Source organism: Orycteropus afer, unplaced genomic scaffold, assembly GCF_000298275.1.
Source record: "Orycteropus afer afer isolate SDZICR_OR568_19922 unplaced genomic scaffold, OryAfe1.0 scaffold00031, whole genome shotgun sequence".
In the NCBI taxonomy this organism is placed as follows: domain Eukaryota; kingdom Metazoa; phylum Chordata; class Mammalia; order Tubulidentata; family Orycteropodidae; genus Orycteropus; species Orycteropus afer.
In genome coordinates this window covers 14,722,752-14,741,687 of record NW_006921618.1, presented here as the reverse complement: position 1 = coordinate 14,741,687, position 18,936 = coordinate 14,722,752, and the positions used below count along the sequence as shown (strand labels likewise).

The window sequence follows — 18,936 nt, the reverse complement described above, 5'->3', positions numbered from 1 at the left end:
TTTATTGAGTTTAGTCAAGGGCAAGCCCTGAGATGGGATGGGGGTCCAGAGACGGGTGAGACTCTTGGGGTAGCTATGCCCTGGGAGCCAGGTTTGTCCTGAGGGGCAGAAGGCCATCTACCCACTCACATGGCCGCTCCAGAAGTGTCTGCCACAGCTGCTTCTCTTCAGGAGTAGAATCCATCCAGGGCACCTGGAGCCCGTAACTGCTGCCTGGAGGGGGTGGGCCAGAGTGGACAGCACATCCCATTACATACCCCAAGTCACAAGAAACACCTGCCTGGTCTCAGATTATGTGTTGTGGCCAGTCACTCCCAGCTTCCAGTGGACATCAAAGCTCCAAAGTGGACAAAGGGCAGAAAAGTACCCAAGGCTTCCCCTAGGGCCCTGCCCCACTCACCGGTGCCCAGGCTCAGGCGTGTGCCCCCCAGTTGGCGGCTGGCCAGGGCCCCATGATCCCAGAGGGAGAGCTCAGCACAGGCCTGGCGCAGGTCAGCGGGCCCAAAGCCATCATAAACCATGGTGTGGTTGAACACGGGGCTGAGGCTGCGGCGCACCACCCTTGTCCGCTGGCGGCTGGCCCGGCTGTCATCAGGCAGCACTGAGCTGTTGGGGAGGGAAACTGGCATCAGGTGGCCACCCCCTCACTCTCTCCAGAGCCACCCAGTCATTGAATCCTACCCATTCTCCCTCACATATGTCCATGTCCCCTGGCTCCTGCCTGAGATCTGGTCTTGAACCACCACTGTCCTGGGACCTTTGCACCAGATGCCTTTTGAGTGTCTTGCCTTTAGTCTCCATTCACAGGACACCAGAGCAATGTTTTTGAAATGTGAATCTGCTACTTCCTGGCTCAGTGACCTTCACCGGCTCCCTGTTGCCCCCCAGAAGTAGTTTCTGAGCTTTTTGAAGCCTTAGATCCTCCTCTGCAAAATAAAATACTATTCACAAGCAGATGCTACTGGTTGAATCAAGGACAGGAACGCAGAATCTGATCGGCCTACCTCAATTTTACTTCCCGAGAGTAGGACAGCACCTGGAGGCACCCCTAGAGTTCTTGAGAGCTTACTTTGAAAACCACTCAATTGTAAGTTCAGGGCCAAGCCCCACAGCCCAGTCTTCCAGGTTCTGTATGGAGGGGCCCCTGCAACTCTCCTCTAGTATCAACCGCGGCTCTCTGACAAGATGTATAGGCGCCAACCACCTTGGAACACAGCTCTCCAGAGGTGTGCTAAACTTATCCCGACTGCAGGCCTTTCTCAAGCCGTTCCCTGCACCCCTGCTCGACGGTTAGAGCCCAGACTAGGGAATTAGGGGTTGATTAGAAGGGGTTAAGTTCGAGGCTGGGAGCTCCACTGCAAGCGACAGGAAAGGCAGCAGTGAGGTCCTCACCACTGTACGTAAGTATCCAGGGATCCTGAGCGAAGTGGCACGAGGTCCTGGGCATCCTTCACCCAGAAGTGCAGCTCTCCGCTCGGGGGCAGTCCTGCGCCTGCGGGGAAGCTCTGCTCAGGCCCCGCCCCACTGACGGACACCCTCCCCCCCCACGCACACACACACATACACACAGCGGGACAGAAGTCCTCCACCTCCCAGGTCCGTACAGCTAGGTTTATTGCGGGGCAGTCACTCACCCTCGGAGCCGGCAGGGACGTACTTGAGGGACAGAGAAAGTAGACCGCGGCTGGGAAGCTCGTCTGGGGAGGGCGAGACCTGCAGAGGGTGGGCTCGTCAGGAAGCCACTCAAGGCCTATAAGAGAGGGGCGGCACCTCCAGCGACACCAATGGGGTGTGGTTAGCGGGGAGGGCAGAGCCAGTAGGGGCGGGGCCTCCAAAGAACCTCTAGAGAAGTTGTCTGCTGTTGGGGAAGGATCTGAGAGACCTCGAGGAAGGGGCGGTCTGGTGCCAGACCTAGGGATGGGCCACAGTGTTGCGAGGCGGAGAGGAGGAGGCTCTGTCTAAGGCGGAGTTTGACAGGGGCTGGTGGGGTAAAATCTACGCTGGTCCCCTCACCCGGGGCTGCAGGGGGAGCCAGGTGGGCTCAGAATCCCAGTCCCACGTGTCCAGGGGCACTTCGACTTCGCCCAGAAAGATGTTGCGACCCAGGCTTTCGCGGTGCCACACAGACAGGCTCAGCACGCGGCCCCGGAGCTCGGCCTGCGGGATGGAGTACTGGGGACAGAAAGTGCAAGTTAATGGAGCAGCACTGACGGCCCCGGCGTCCGTGCTGCGGGAGTATTGATTGGCTTGTCTGGCTACGCTTCTTGCAGAATGGAATCCTGGGGAATCCCGAAGGGCGTTAAAGGGGGTCTGGACTATCACCATGCCCACCACAAGACTGATACACTGGAGCACGCGCTAAGGGAGGACCTCCTTGCCATTCCTGGAGCAGAATGGAGCGTGGGAGCAAGGAGAGATGACGTTATGTGGCTATCTCTGCCACCCTGTCCCGCGCAGGAAGGGCCATCGTGTTCATTAACGGGGGACCGCCCCGTCGCCGCAGCCTCACCCGGAGAGTCTCGTTGAAGACTGGATTGAGATTCCGTTTCTTCACCGCCGTTTTGCGCTTGCTCTGCTTATCCGGGAGGAGGTAGCTTTTGACGTAGCTGGGGCGGGGGACGTGAGGTCCGGAGTTAAGAAGGAGCTCTTCCAGCTCCTGCTTCCCTGCCCCGGGGACTTCCCCAGCCACCACAGGGACACAGTTTCCTATGTGCCAGACCAAGCAACAGGCGCTTTACGTGAGTTCTCTCACTTCATCCCCACGCCTCCCAACGACCTTAGTACCGTTATTATTCCCATTTTGAAGATGAGAAAACCGAGGCCAGGAAAGGTTTAAGTGGTGGGATTGGCTGTGAACGCAGCCACCTCGAGTCCCGAAGCGTCCCCCTAGGGCGGCGCCCGCGTCCCCAGTCCCCGGGGCGGGGACTCACGGGTCGGAGCGGCGGCGCCGGGCTGCAGCCAGGCCCTGGCACTGGATCACGTGCACGCGCAGCTCGGCGGCGCCCGGCTCGTAGCGCAGCGAGAAGTGCATGGAGCCGCGCACCTGCACGGCTCCCGCCTCTGCCTCCCCGGTCAGGCTCATCTGGCTGCCGCTCAGCTGGGGGCAGGGGGTAGGGGGTCAAGAGTGGCGACGACGGGGCTCACGTCTGGGCTGAGGGGAGCGCCGAGGACTCCGATCAGGGAGATGGAGGTTAGAGCGAGGTGAAAAGGCAAAGGGCACCGCGAGGAGCGTCAGGTCGGGGGGGGGGGCGAGGGAAGGCTACGCGTTGGAATGTGGGGAAGAGGTGCCCACCTCCCGTATGCCTGCTGCCTCACCCCCTCACCGTGGAGGAGTTGAGGCTGGACACCGAGGAGCTGCTGCTGAGCATGCGGTCCAGTGAGGGCCCAGGCCCCGGGACCTCCTCCCCGTTCTGCAAGGTCTCGGATGACGCCTTGGCCTAGGAAGGCGGGAAAGTGACTGGGGGCGGACAGCCTTTGAGATCCCTCCCGGGACCGCGTTCGGGCCCGACGGCCCTGAGCCCCGGGCGGTGGCACTCCCGGGACGCACATCCGCTCCGGATCTTGAGAGCAGCCCCGGGCCGCTCCAGCCTACCTGGGCTGGCGTGTACCGCGGCTCCTCTGGCCCACAAGCCCTCTCCGGCTCGGGATCCGCCTCCTCTGCGTGGACCTGCGCGCCCCCTAGATGCGGGGCTGGGGCAGAGTACAGGCTGCTGAGCTGGCTCCACACCTGCCCGCCCCTTAACATGTTTTGATTCACAACCCTCAAGACCTGCAGATTCAGGCCCCAGTGGTGCCCTGAGGTCGTCCATGGAGATTACACCGGGCTTCCCCAACGCAGGAGGAGAAAGGTGAACACAAGCGGTTGGAGTCACACAGAACTGTCTCTGATCCTGGCAACCTCTCTGTGCTCCCCCCACACACCCACACACACACTCACCTTCCTGGGCCTGAGGCGCCACCTCATAATCAGAAGCTTTTTGGGGTGCAGATGGTGAGGGGAAATCAGGCCCCTGTAGGAACTGAGGGATAGAGGTTAACAAGTGGGGGTTAGTGAGGAAGAAGTCAGGGGTCATCATGAGGTCAGGGGTCAGAAGCTCCAAGAGGCTACCCAATCTTTAGCTTTAACTCAGCTTTAACTTTCCAAGGCTGTGGGGCAGTTCTACTCTGCCTCGAACTGTCGCTATGAGTCAGAAACCACTCAATGGCAGTGAGTTTTTGTTTTCAGGGCAGGCCTGGAAGCCAGCTCTGGAACCATCTAGGCCTGTACTTATACCCTTTCACACTTTAGGGTCTTGCCTGACACCCAGCATCCCACTGAGAGGGCAGTAGTATTAAAGTCCTGGACCTCACTCGCTCTGTCCTCACCTCACTCCCAATAGTCAAATTCAAAGGTTTCCTTAGAGGCCAGGTCCATATCACCATTTGACCAAAAGGGGGATGCTGAGACCCAGAACCCTGAAGGAGTGTGTCCAAGCTCTCCTGATTTTTAGGCTGGAGCTATCTCAGCTCCATCCCAAGGGCACTGTTCATTCATTAACGCATTCAGTCATTCATTACTCACTTCAGTCTCGTTGAGCCTCTCTTGGGGGACCTCATCTACAGGGAGCCTAGAAGTGGGAGGAAGTGGTCGTCAGGGGAAGGAACCCAGGTGACCGGTAGGCACTTTGCACTCGTTCTTCACAATGCCTCCTCACCTGGGCTCCAGCTCCTCTCCCTTCTCTTTCTCAGAAATCTCAGCTTCCCCATCGCTGCCCAGAGCCTGGTCACCTGGGCCAAAGTGAGAGGTTGGTGAAGCTCCGTTCTCAGACAGCCTGGCTAGGACTCATGGGAGAGGTCCTTGGAGGTGACCACCCACCTCCTACAGTCCATGGAGGGGCAATGCCCATCCAAAGACACACAGTACCAGGGGGATCCAGGAGCAGGACCCAGGGGTTCTTCCTCCTTGTCTACACGCATGCACCACAAGGCCTGCCCAGCTCTTCCCTGCCCTGGGGGTCAACTCTCACCCCTGGAGCTCTTCTTCCAGCGGATGGAGGCACGGACGAGGTCAGAGCCAAAGTGGGCATGGTGGTGCCGTTGGGACCGTGCTTCCTGGAACCAGTCACCTGTCAGGATCTTCAACTGCCCAGGATCTGCCAATGAGGCCCGGAGCTTGCTGGGGGAGCGGGGTGGGGTGAGAGGCAGGGTGAGGTTGGCACCATTCATTCACCAAGATTTCTGCCACCCACTCTGTGCCAGGCCCTGTGTTAGGGACCAGGGACACAATACCAATTAGACCTGAGCCCTGCTTTGGAGGCACTCAGGCATGTGGGGAGACTGACTGCAGAATTGACAAGTACACTATGGTGTGTCAGGTGCTGTGTGGATGTGAGAGGGACCAGATCTGCCTGTGGGAATCCAAGAAGGCTTCTCAGAAGAGACAGTACTTGAATTTCTTCTTGAAGGACAAACTGGAGTTCTCCAGGCAGAGAACGATAATAATTATTGTTCATTAAGTGAGTACTTGCATGATCCCTCTCAATTCTGGGGTTGGACTCCTTTGTCATATTTTACAGATAAAGAGTTTGTGTTTGGAGAAGTCAGATGAAGTTCTTAAACCCTACTTGTAATTCGCATGCTCCTCTGCCATGGCGCTTGTTTGGGAGGAACAACAGAGGCTTGAAAGTGAAGAGTGTGTTCAGGGATGTGGAGCACAGATTGGCTATTGTGTAATAGTTTGTATACACACAGGTATATGCATATTGGGAGTGGAGGTTACTGGTGAAAGATGAGGTGGGGGAGGCTGACGAGGATCAATCAGGGAAGGCCCTTGACACCAGAGGTGCTGAGGAGGTTTCAGCGGAGGATGTCAAGGCAGATATGAAAAGCTTCAGCCGCAGAGTGGACTGGGGTGTGGGGGGGGGTGCATCCTGGCGGCAGGCAGGCAGGCGAAGGAGCTACTGCAGTCACGGGGGGACATAATGAGCTCTGAGCAGACCAAGGGAGAGGGGGCAACGGGCCATGGCAAGGACTCCTGTGCCATCTGACAGGCATGTTGGTAGTGGGCAGGATGGGGCTGCCCAAGCTTCCCAGTGCCGGAAGCTCCTTCCGCCTCAGTGCCGCTGGCTAGGATCGGCCCTTCCTCACCTGACCCGGCCCTCCTCCATCTGGCGCAGGTGGGCATCTCGCTTCAGGACATCGGCGATGGCCTCCTGCTCCTCGTCTGTCAGGAAGCTGAGGTCCAGCAGCCTGTCGACCTCAGGCTCCAGCACGTGGGCCATGGGCAGCGAAGGCAGGGCCCAGAGCCCCTCTTGAGATGGGTAGCCCCTCTGGGGCATCAGCTGGGGGCCGTGCCCCCACTGGGGACACGTGGCTCCCTGAGGTAGACCAGGAGTCAGGTCAATCCTGAGCCCAGGTGGTGGGTAAGGCACCACCTCAGGAAGGCTGAGGTCAGTCAGGTAGAGGGAGAAGCACCCATAGCCATGTACATCCACTGGCCCATGAACACACAGAGACACACATGCATATACCTGAGGTGAGGACACAGAGACCTCAAAGAGGGAGCACACAGCCATGCACATACTGATACATGTAGGCACAGATATCAGCTGTGGAATGGATCCACACACACGAGTCCATTCCCCATGGAGAGAGCTATGCAGACACAGTACAGGCACATGTTCAAATTAAGAGATGTGCACACACATACACTTAACACTACACAGCATGTGCACACAAAAAGATACGTTCCCATATACAAGTCCCAGGACAAATATATGTCCCTAGATGTACCCAAACCACACAGACTATGACATACACACAATGTACACACACACACACCCTCCACCAACTGGACTGTGAGCTCCTTGAAGGTAGGGATGGAGCATCACTCTCGAAGTCGGTACTTTGCATATAGTAGGTGGTTGGGAAAAGTTTAATTAATTAAATGTAGAAATCTGCCTAGAGAATCCTGCACACACATGGGGAATGCACACACAGCAATACCACATAGACACACTTGCACGCTCTGCTCTCCCCTCTGCCCTGGGAACCTCCCAACCTGGGTCCGCTCCCTCCACCCTTCACCTCCACCCTGCCCTGTCCTATGTGGCCTTCCTGTCTGAGGCAACCTCCTCCACAGCCCACACCCCTTACTTCCGCCCCCCCTCCCCCCTGAGGTCCCCCCCCCCCCCCACCCCCCCTCCCCCCTGAGGTAACTGCCGCACCCACTCCCACTGAGGCCTCCACCTCAGGGGTTCCCCTACTGCTTACCCTGTGCTCCAGCCCTAAGCCCCTGGGCCCCTCTGCTCTTGGTGAAAGTGTCCCCCCAACCCTGGGCCAAGACTTGGCTGGGGTCCCGGCAGTGGAGGCCCAGAGCTGGCAAAGCAGCTCAGGTACCATGGTGACTCCGGAAGGAAAACATCTGCCCAGCCGGCCCCGAGGGGCGTGTGGACGTGGCAAGGGGCCCATGGCTTGGCCATGAGCAGAGCACAGCCATAGTCTGAGCCCACAGGGCGGTCTCTCTTCCGCTCCCCACCCCTCTCATGCCCTCCTGTGCCAGGCAGGGCTGAGATGAGGAGAGCTGCTCAGCAGGCAGGTCCCAGCTTGTGCACGCTGCATGCCACCGCCTCTGCGCTCTGTACCCTCCCAGGCTGAGTCAGTGTCCCCCTGAGCCCTCAGCAGCTGCCCCACCCTCATTGAGGCGCCCGGGGCCCCTGCATGTCTCTACTGTGTGTCTGGGCCTGCATTCAACAGTCACAGTGTTTGCTGAACAGCTATTATGTTCAAGGCACAGTGCTGGTGCTACGAATACAGAATTTGGGGCTCCCTCTGTGGTCTAGTGTGTGAGCCCCTGTTAATATCTGTCTCATGTTGTATGGGTATTGAGTCTCATGTGAATCTGGGTATTGTAGGCATGTTTGTGTACTGTGGGCTCTCTGAGCCTATATATTTTGTGTATGTGAATATTGCATCAATAGGTGTGTCCGTGTGTCATGTCAGTGTGGCGCTGTATAGGTGACCATGTTATCTGTGTGCTGTGTCTGTGACACTCTGGGTAATGGCCACCCTGTGGGTGTGTGCGGCATGTGTGTACTTCTCCCAGTGCTGTGTGAGACTGCGCTGTGTGTGTGGTGGGTTCCCTGCTTCTCCTGCGTCCACTGAGGCCATCAGGTGTGTGGGTGTGTGTATGAGCATGGAGGCGATGGGGGAGAGGGCGTTCTTGTTCTTCTGGGGGCTGCCTGGGCTAGGCCGTGGGCATCTGAGGTCAGGGGCCCCAGCAGCAGCCCTTCCCCATAGTTCCCTCTCCCTCCAGGGGCAGAATCAAGTATCTGGCCCTCTACTGTGGTTCAACCCTACAGCTGGTCTGGTCGATATAAGGGTCTGTCTGGCTGTTCTAGTCCCAGACAGTCCCACCTCCCCCACCCAAGGTTCCAGAGGGCGCTCAGGACACCAGACAGCAGTTCCTGCCCCTTGGGACGCTGGCAGGGGACCCCAGCCCTGAGGTGTGTTACCTGTAGGGGTCCAGTATGGGGGGACACCTTCGTAGGGTGACCCCAGCTCCCCTGGCAGCCAGCTTTCAGGGACTGGGAGAAAAGCCGTGAGGGACTAAGGCTGACTCAACAGGCTGGCCCAGCAGAGCAGCTGCCCCAAGGGGGAGGAGGAAACACCTTCACAGCAGGGCCTGATGCAAAACCGGGCCTGGATTCACACAGCTTGCTGGGGCATGCACCACCCCCAGCTTTCAGAGAACAACAGGGAGGACTCAGTGGGCAGGGGTTTGGCCCCAGCTTGACTGTGGACACAGTCTGGAGCCCCAATCCTCAGAGCCTTGACTGTGCTATCTGTAGAATGGGTAGCAGCCTTCTCCTGCCTGCTCAGTTGCTGATACGCACTTGCTTTGACAGCAAATTTAAAAACTTTCTAAGAGCCAGGGTAGTGGAAGGATTGGAGACTTTGCAGTCAGACCACGCTGAGTAAAGTCCATGCTCTGCCACTGTGTGATCTGCAGCAGGTTTCTTAACCTCTCTGAGCTGCAATTTTTTCCTATGCAAATTGGGGGCAACAGAGTGTGGAATAGCCTATTATCAGGAAAGCGAAAGTGCTGGCACAAGCTGACATACAGCAGGTGGCAAGTGTCCCATCTCCAACATAGTCCAGTGCCCACAGCCATTTCAACAACCACAGCTCCTTCATGTCCACACACCTGGCCCTGCAAGCACTGGCAGCAGTAAGCAGCTCTCTCTGCTCCTCTGCCACCCTGTGCCTTTTCGCCTTCACTCTCCTGGTGCCATGGCTAGAGCTCTCACACACTCTTCCTCTGTCCGTAGAGAGTCCTCTTGAGCACCCCATTCTGCTCCCAGATTCTGCCCACCCTGAGAAAAGGTTTGCTTCAGGACCATGAGCTGGGGTGCTGTCTTCATTCTGGTCACGCCCAAACTACCTGATCCCCAAAGTCTACTTCATCCTATGCTGCCTGCCTTGTCCTGCCCCAGTGTCTGACATCTGGGGCACAGATTAAAGATGAGAGGGTACCTCACAGATCCCTGGGAAAGGAGCAGGGGCAAGGAGTGGACTCTAAAGAGAACCACACTGCTCCGTGCTCCTCACTGGAACAGGCTCCTCTTGAACAATGCCATCACTGTTGGGTGTTTGAGGGTCTCTCCTCCAGCCCTGGCCCAAGGTCCAGCCTTCTCCATATATTTTCTGCAAGTCAATCTTTTCTACTGGCCTCTTTTTCCTCATCTAGTAAAATGGGGGCAATAATCTACCCCTCCTTCAAGGGTTTTCACTATAATTCAATGAGTTCCTTACACGTTCTTAATATACACATGTGTTTACATACACTGCATGCACTGAGTGCCGACTGTGGGAGCGGTGATGCCCACAGCTGCCTCCTCTGTGAAGCCTCCTGGAATAGGACAGTGGCCACCAGCATCCTCAGCCCTTCACCTTCCTGGGTTGGCTTCTGCCAGGCTGTCCTCTCTCCATCTCCTCTCATCTCCCAGGAGCCCTCACTCCCGGAAGGCATGCCTTTGTGGTTTACTCTTCAGCTTTCTGAATTTCCCTTCTCTCTGTTCTCTTGTCCTTCCCCAGCTGTGACCTTCCCCACTCTGATCTTTCCACTGGTCTTTTCTGCTGTTATCTCCAGTTGAGTTGATCTGGCCCCTCCCACCTGAAACCTTCTCTTATTTTCCAAGTTCCCACTTCTGTCCACAGCCCCCATCCTCTTCCTTCTTCCTGCCAGCCACCAAATGCTTCCCATCTGTCCCATCTCCACCTCCTTCCTGGTCTCAGGCCCCACACTCAATCCCTACAGAGGGCTGCCAGAGGACCTTGTCAAACACACCATGTCTGTCATTCCTTGGCTTTGGCAGATGCCAGTAGACAACCAACCAGGGTGACCCTCTGGCCCACCTCCAAATCTGCTCACACCAGTCCAGCCTCCCTTACATACTATCACTGGCAGGAGACTCACTACCTCTCTGGACAGTCCGCCCTCAACCCGACCCTCCAGATGCCCTGGTTCTGCTCATCGTTCATCTCCTGTGTCCCCAGAGCCTCAGCTACAGACTCTACTTCCGGTCCCTTCCACACCCCTGGCCCATTTGTACCTCCCCTCCCTCCCTTCCTCAGCTGCTGGGATGCTCTCCTTGTGCGCCCTCCACCCCCTTCAAGCACCTGCTAAGTCCTCCTGTGATTCTCTGCACCACGGTAGGTCTAGGCAACTCCTTCCTGAGCCAGGGGCCTGGAGGCCAGCAGATGTGGGTTATGATGCTGGCTCTGCTGTGTGGTCCTCCTGGGGCCTTGGACTAGTGACAAACTCTGTGGGCCTCTCTTCCTCTCTAAACAGGAACAGCAGCCACTATCTCGTAGCACTGTTGTAAGGGGTGGTTCCTGATTGTCCCCAGCACCCCACTGCTTTAGGGAAACAGCCTCTCCCCACTTTCACTTGTGCTCCAGTGAGGCTGCTGGCTCTGGGGCCAGGCTGCTGGGTTTCAATCATAGTTCTCCTGTTCCTACCTCTGCAAGCCAATTACTTCCCGTTTATTTCTTCACCTGTAAGATGGGGGTAATGATCACACCTATCTCACAGGACTCTGTTGAAGACAAATACTTTTGTACCAGGTCCAGCCACGGTAAGCACTCAGTAACTGTTGATGGAATTTATGGCACCTGCTTATGTCCGTCCTGTCTTCCAAAGGTTAATTTTAATTTCTGCTGGGCTGGGACAGACCTTAGAACTTTTTTCTATCCACCCTATCAGTTGCTCTTGGTAATGAAACGCTTTTCCTTCCCTTAACCAGTTCTCAGATGGACCCCAATATATAATAGATTTTAAAATGAGGTGGTTTGGAAGCAGGGAGGGGACACTGTCTTGCCCTGGAGAAACTCCAGCTTGAAAACCATAGCACTGCAGTGTTGGGAGGAGCTAGTCTGTCCTCAAGACAGTGAGGATAGCCTCAGGATGAGCACAAAGGGCCCTCCAGAGAGTGAGAGACAAGACAAGTGACATATGGCATGAGGGCAGGGTTGGAAAGACTTCACCGAGGTGGCCTGTGAGCTGGGCCTTGGGAAGGTCATGATTTCAACAGACTGAAGCCAAGGACCAAAGCAGCTGGCAGGTGCTGGAGACCAGGTGCTGCCTGTCTTGGTACTGAGCCAGTGCCCGGGGGTGGGGTGGGGCGTGTGTGATAAGGCTGGAGGTGCTGAGAGACCACTCGAGGGCCACAGTGATGTGGTGATATGTGGGCCAGGGCAGTGACACAATCACTGGGGTTCAGCGTGATGAACTTGGCAATGTGGGGCAGATGGATATAGCAGGGGCCAGGGGCTTGGCTTATTCCAAACTGTGTACCCCTGGATGAGATCACATGACCAGCATTCTGGTCCACCCAGTGAAAGCATGGGCCTGCTCAGCTCAATCCCCAATCCTGCTGCCCTCCTCTTCCCAACAGGGGACATGGGAGGGTTTTCAAGACTCACTTGCCTCAGGAGAAGGCTGTAGAATATGAGTAGTGGGAAATTCCCAGAGCCTGGGCCCAGGGATGCACCTGAGGGATGCTGACGTCTCCAGGTGCCCAGCTACTACTCGGTGTAGCACAACCAAGGTCCTGGCACCCATCCCCCCTTGCCAGGGGGCAGAGGTACATACCACAAAGGAGATACACACAGAAGGAGCTAAGGGATCACAGAGAGGAAGAAAATGACAGGGCACCATCTAGAGTCAAATCTCTTTTATTGCCCTACCCAGGGAACCCCACAAAGGACTCCACAGAGCAGGGGGTGTGGTGGGCAGCTTGGGGCCTTTTTTTGACAACTTGAAAAGGCGAGTTGTAGTCAGGTGGGCAGAAACGGCCCCCTCCAGCTCCCCAATGGCACTGGCTACTCCGATGGCCCCCCGTATCTTAGATACAGGGGTGCCATCACCGCCGTGAGGCCCACATCTGAGGCTGGGCCTAGATTACATTACTCTGGTCTACAGGGAGTCAGTCTGGGACATTAGCTCCACTCACCTTGCCGCCTGGCAGGAGGAGCCCAGGCCCCAAACGGCAGGGGGAGATGGGCCCTAGGAGCTGAGAGGCCCTGGAAGAGTGGGAAGAGGAGGCTGCATAGGCTGGAAGATGCCAAGACAGGGGCACAAACTACCCCTAGTGCAGCTTCTGGCAGATATTGGGGGAAGGTGGCATCCAACCCCACTGGACCATTCCAGAGGCCAATGGTAAAAGCCCCAGCCAGAGCTGCTTAGTTTATAGAAACTGGTCAGCGTACCTCATGGCCCTGGACTAAAGCTAATGGCAGGAGGGCAGGCTCCAAATCAGCTCTGGTCCCAGTGCTGGCTTAGGGTGGGTCCAAATGTCCCCCCCCCCACACACCGGGCACGGGGCCCAAGGATGACACCTGATGCACCAGAGGGGCTGAGGCAAGATGAGCCCAGCAGGCAGTGGCCCAGCTGGGGCAGGAGGGGCTCTACAAACAGAGGAAACTAAGGCCTTTCCAACAGACAACCAAAGAGGGTACTCAGGGCAGGGGTTATGAGCCCAGGGAGCAGGGGAGTGACCAATGAGACACAATAAGCAAACATCCCCACCCATGCTCCTCCCCAGTCCCCACCTAGCCCAGAATCCCAGGACAAAATCAGCAGGCCACCCTCGCTTTCAGGGTGAGGAGATTCTGGAACTAAGGGGGGTGGCGGCTGCCGCCTCAGGAACTGGTGGGTCCAGGATCACTGGGTAGCCATCACCGTAGATTAAGGACCAGGCTGACAGTTAGGATGATGCCCAGGAGGAGGATGAAGGGCAGCCAAGTCTTCACGAAGGCCCCGATGCTGACAGAGGAGGGAGGAGAGCACAGGTGGGAAGGGCCAGTGAGCAGGAGTGGGTGCCCAGCCATCCAGAGCCCTGTGCCTGGGCTCCTGCCCCCTGAGGAAGCCCCTGGAATCACTTCCTTGCTCCGAGAGGAGGCTGGGCCTGGAGCCCATCATGGAGGACCACCAACCATGGTCCTGGGCAGGGGCCATTCCAGGGTACCAGTGGAGGCTGACCAGCACCTCGATGGGTGGTACAGGAGACATGCTCACCTCTCTGGTCCTCAGCGGCTCCACCTCTAATCACTCTCGCCTCTGGCGAGCAGTCTCCAGTGAGAGGACCCAAAACCCCAGTTTGGATGTGGAAGCTAGGAGTGCCCTCTGCCCACTGCTGGAGCCAATGGGGCAGGGAGTAGGGACTCTGCTTTGGTCTCTGTGTGACTAGCTATGGTCTTCTCCCTCCACACAATGAGGACTTAGGCCAGGGAACCTCTAAAAGCTTCCCAGGGCTGAAAAAGAGCCCCAAGAGTTTCCTTTTCAGAAGCTCTTAAGAATGAGAGCAGCTAGACGTAAACTTGGAAATTGGCAGCTGAACCAGTCCAAGTGCTGAGCTGGTTCAAAAGTCTGGGCTCTGCTGTGTGACCATCAGCTAGTTACTCATCCTCTCTGAGCTCTTCTTTACCTGTGAATTGGGAGTAATGCCTTTGACCTCACTTGGCTACAAAGGTCCTCCTAAGTCACCACTGGGGTCCACCTGTCCAGAGTCCTGCCTCTGATGAGAGAGGCTTGGGAAAGGACAGTGTGGGGTGATCACATCAGTGGTTTGATGACTTCACCATCCTGTGAGGACCTAGCTGTTCATTTTACTTGAGTCACAGGCTCCCTGAAGGGCTGGAATCATTAGCCCTGTGTTTGAGAAGACAGTTGCAGCTCAGAGAGGCCATGTCAATTACCGAAGTGCTCACAGTGAACAAGTGACAGAGCTGAGTTCAGGACCCGCTGGACTCCAAGCCCAGTGCTTTCTGCCTTTAGCACAGCCACCGCCTGTTCCTCAAGGAACCCAGCCTCTTATCATGGAACCATCAAGGCTCCAGCTGGCATCTGCTTCCTCTCTACTGACTGAAGGACTCCAGAAATGGTCTGGCTGGGACCCTTGGAAGAGAGCCCCAGTGGAAGGCAGCAGTGGGTGGGCTGGCAGGAGGGCAACTCACCTGACATATTTCCCATAGAGTAGGCAGAAGAAGCAGAGTGTCACCATGTTCCAGTTGGTGCTGTTGTTGTAGCGCATTAGGTTCAGGGCCAATGCCACATGCGAGTGGCAATTGTCACAGCAGAGATTGTGCTGGAGGTACAGGAAGGGGTGGGTCATGCTGGCCCACAGGAAACCTCCTGTGCAGCCCTTCCTCAGGAGTGCGTGCCTATCCCAGCCCACCTACCATGCGGTGCTTGTACTCCTCAGAGGCATCATGCACAGCCGTGTCCCATGCATTGGGGCCGCTAGCGTATACCTGAGCAGGGTCCAACTTCCAGTACCTGCGGGGAGAAAGGGGTTCTGGGCACTAACTCTGCTCTCCTGTGGCCACTCAGCTCCTCGAATGTTCTCTGATGTCTGCTCTGTGCCTGGCCCTAAGCTGTGCAGAGCCTACAGATCTAGGGGAAAGTCACATTGCAGGCCCTGGACCAACTGACTCAGGTGTGTGGCAAGTCATCCTGGAGGTGATAACCGAGTCTAGTGTGCAAGAGGAGGAGTTAGGCCCAGAAAAAGGGAGGGACATCCGAGGCAGAAAGAACAGCTTGAGTAAAGTGAGAGGCATAAAACCGTGCAGTGTCTCTGAAAGTAGAGACGACTAGGGGATTCAGAAGGAGGAGTATCTTTGTCTGGGAGAAAATCAGACGCAAGCAATCAGTCAGTCCCGTGGACTGAGGGACCACGTGAACCCCAGCCTCCACAACCTTGAGGCCAGAGCTAGATGGTGCCTGGCTACTACTACTGACCCTTCTGAAAGGGATCACAAAAGGAGGTCCCGGAGAGAGTGGGAGAAAAATGTGGACCGAAACTCAAAACCATAAAAGAACACCGGGCTTATTGGTCTGACAAAGACTGATAGAATCCCTGAGATTATGGCTCTTAGACCCCCTTCAAGCCTGGAACTGAACTTACCCTCATGGCTCAACTTCTAGCCGTTAACAGACAGCCCTATAAGGTGAACAGTAACACCAGGGAGGTACACCCTCTTTAGAACAATCAATCACATGAGACTAAAGAGGCAGCATTTGTTTAGGGATAAAGCTCAGAAGACAAGAAGGGGCGGGAAAGAAGGAACACGGGCAATGTGAGCACAGGGAAGAAGCGGAGAAGTGCTGTTACCCTGTGGGGACTGCAACGTATGGCACACAGCGTGTATGAGCTGTTGAATGGAAAACTGATTCACTCTGTAAACTTTCACCCAAATCACAATTTAAAAGACAAAAAAAAGAAAAGGAAGGAACAAGGTGATAGAATTGGAGGTGAAGCTGGAGAGTAGGTGGGGGCCACACCACAGGAGGAACTGGATGTTCATAAAGCCTAAGCTGGATGAAAGCTGCTGTTCTCAGCAAGGATGTGCCCCAAAGGGTGTGGGGCCAAGGTGTGTTGGGGCAGAGTGCCCTCTGGCTGCTGTGTGGGGAATGGCTTGGCAGGGGAGCCTAGAGACAGCGTAACTGACCACGAGACATGACAGTGCCTGGGACTGGGTGGCGCTCAGGAGCTCCTGCCTGAAGATGAGTGACCTTCACGTTGTTCTCAAAAAGCAGTTGGGGAGAATTAAGATATCCACATAAACAGAAGAACATACAATGGATGCTCATGGAGGGAAGACTGAACATTGTGAAAATGCCAACATTACCCAAAGCAATCCCAATCCAGGCACCATCAACATTCTTTAAGGGTACGGAAAAATCAATCACTAATTTTATATGGAAAATAAAAAGACCTCAGATAAGCAAAGCACTATTGCAGAAGGGAAGCTCTGGTGGCGTAGTGCCTAAAGCATTTGACTGCTAACTAGAAGGCTGGTGGTTCAAACACACCAGCAACTCCATGGAAGGAAGATTGGGCAATCTACTTCTGTAAAGATTTGCCACCTTGGAAACCTAAAGGGGGTTGTTATGAGTCGGAGTTGACTCGATGGCAGTGAGGTTTTTTTTTTTTAATTGAAGAAGAACAACAAAGTAGGAGGTCTCACACTCCCAGATCTCAAAACTTACTATACAGCCACAGTAGTCAAAACAGCTTGGTATTGGTGCAACAACAGAAACACAGAGCAGCGGAATAGAATTGAGAACCCAGAAATAGATCATTGACCTATGGTCAGCTGATTTTTGACAAAGGGCCAAAATCCATTAAATGGGGAAGAGATAGTGTCTTTACCAATCGGTGCTGGCAAAACTGGAGATCCATTTGCAGAAAAATGAAACAAGAGCCATACCTCACACCATACACAAAAACTAACTCTAGGTGGAACAAAGACTTAAATGGGAAACCTGAAACTACAAAGTTCCTCAAGGAAAAGGTAGGGGCAAACTTAGGGGCTCTAATTTATGGCATACATAGATTATTAAGCATAACCCAAAATGCACAAACAGCAGAAGATAAACTAGATGATTAAGACCTTCTAAAATTTAAATTTTTATGTGCTTCAAAATACTTAACCCAAAGGGTAAAAAGAGAACCTACAGACTGGGGAAAAAATATTCAGTAATGACATAGGGATGACGAGGGATTTATCTCTAAAATTTATGAAAAACTCCAACACCTTAACATCAAAAAGACAAACAATCCAATAGAAAAACGCGCAGAAGACATGAATAGACACGTCATCAAAGAAGATATTCAGGCAGCCAACAAACAGATGAAGAAATGTTTGTGATCGTTATCCATTAGAGAAATGCAAATCAAAACAATGAGATACCATCTCACTCAACCACTAATAACTAAGTTCAACAAGACAGAAAATATGGAGAGATTGGGACTCTCATACACTGCTGCTGGGACTGTAAAATGATACAACCACTATGGAAATTGGTATGGTGATTTCCTTTTAAGAAGCTGAAAACAGAAATGCCACTTAAGCCAGCAATCCCATTACCAGGTACATATCTTAAGAAGTGAAAGCCCAAACATGAACAGATATATGCACACCCATGTTCACTGCAGTACTATTCACAACAGCAAAGAGATGGAAACAACCTAAGTGCCCATCAACAGAAGAATGGATAACCAAACTATGGTACGTACACATAATGTAATACTATGCAACACTAAAGAATAATGTAGAATCTGTGAAACTCTGCATAACATGGATGAATTTGGAGGACATTATGCTGAGTAAAATAAATTAATCATAGAAGGACAAATATCGTATTAGTTCACGCTTGTAAAAAGTCAAGGAAAGGTTTATGTATGGAAGGAAACTTTCTTTGTTGCTTACCAGGGATGGGAGGGGAGGGAGAACACTGCTAGATAGGTAGAGACAAGTATTGATCTGGGTGAAGGGAAGGACAATGAACCAAAAGTGAGTGATCAATATCATGGCACTGAGGAAGAGGAAGACAGAGAGAGGTACACGGGAGGTACAGACAACAAAGATGAACCTTTCTGAATGTACAGTACTGTGTTGTCAGTGATGGCAAGCATTGATCTATGGTGACACAAGAAGACACAGAGAGGTACATGCGGAGTACAGACAACAAAGATAAACCCTTTTACATATATAATACTGTGTCGTCAGTGATAACATTAATCTACAGGTAAATAGATGGGTAGACAGGCTGAATGATCAGGTATGCCTGTGCAAAACAGAATACACCAATGACCATATATAAGGTTGGCAGATGATATTTCTACATATGTATTTGTATGCACTGTAAGAATGTCCAAATAATAAACTTGGAGGACATTATGCTGAGTGAAATAAGTCAATCACAGAAGGACAAATATTGTATTAGTCCGTTATTGTAAAAATCAAGGAAAGGTTTAGATAGGGAAGGAAATTTTCTTTGTTGGTTACCAGGGGTGGGAGGGGAGGAGAGGGAACACTGTTAGATAGGTTGAGATAAGTATTGATTTGGGTGAAGAGAAGGGCAATGTACCAAATGTGAGTGATTAACATGGTGGCATTGAGGAAGAGGAAGACATAGAGAGGTGCATGGGAGGTACAGACAACAAAGATGAACCCTTTTGCACATACAGTACTGTGTTGTCAGTGAAGGGAAACATGGGTATACCGGTGGATAGATGGGTGGACAGGCTGAATTATTAGGTATGTCTATGAAGCAGGGAGTGTACCCAAGACCATGTATAGGGTTGGTGGACAATGGCCCTATAAGTGTATTTGTATGATCTGAATTCCCAGGTGTATAGTAGAGCTGACAAGGGACAATCTTGTAGTTACTTCTTGGTCACAGCCAGCTACCCAGAGGGACTGAGTAGTTGAACCTGTGAGCTCAGGACCATAGTCACAGGGGACATCAAGCACAATTGGCATAACATACTACACAAAACATTGTTCCACTTCCTACTTTGGTGAGTAGCAACTGGGATCTTAAAAGCTTGCAAGTAGCCATCTAGATGCAACGATGGGTCTCTCCTTGTCCAGAGCAAAGAAGAATGA

At 53.9% G+C, this 18,936-nt stretch overlaps 2 protein-coding genes across 2 annotated transcripts in view; both read right to left on the bottom strand.

Annotated features, from left to right (window-relative positions):
- Positions 1–73: 73 nt before the first annotated feature.
- On the bottom strand, positions 74–6,317 carry SYTL1 (synaptotagmin like 1). The gene is made up of 14 exons (XM_007935888.1): positions 6,127–6,317; positions 5,007–5,155; positions 4,695–4,767; positions 4,562–4,607; positions 3,938–4,010; positions 3,593–3,690; positions 3,324–3,437; positions 2,931–3,097; positions 2,510–2,606; positions 2,014–2,172; positions 1,635–1,713; positions 1,393–1,492; positions 401–606; positions 74–213 (listed from the first exon to the last, which is right to left on the bottom strand). Exons 1-14 carry the CDS (start codon positions 6,315–6,317, stop codon positions 74–76), a joined length of 1,692 nt encoding a protein of 563 aa, XP_007934079.1.
- Positions 6,318–13,218: 6,901 nt separating this feature from the next.
- TMEM222 (transmembrane protein 222) overlaps positions 13,219–18,936 on the bottom strand; it is a 13,312-nt gene continuing 7,594 nt past the window's right edge. The window contains exons 4-6 of the mRNA XM_007935796.2: positions 14,722–14,818; positions 14,497–14,627; positions 13,219–13,306 (exon numbers count right to left, since the gene is read on the bottom strand). Coding sequence (XP_007933987.1) covers positions 13,219–13,306; positions 14,497–14,627; positions 14,722–14,818 — 316 coding nt within the window. The remainder of the gene's footprint in view (positions 13,307–14,496; positions 14,628–14,721; positions 14,819–18,936) is intronic.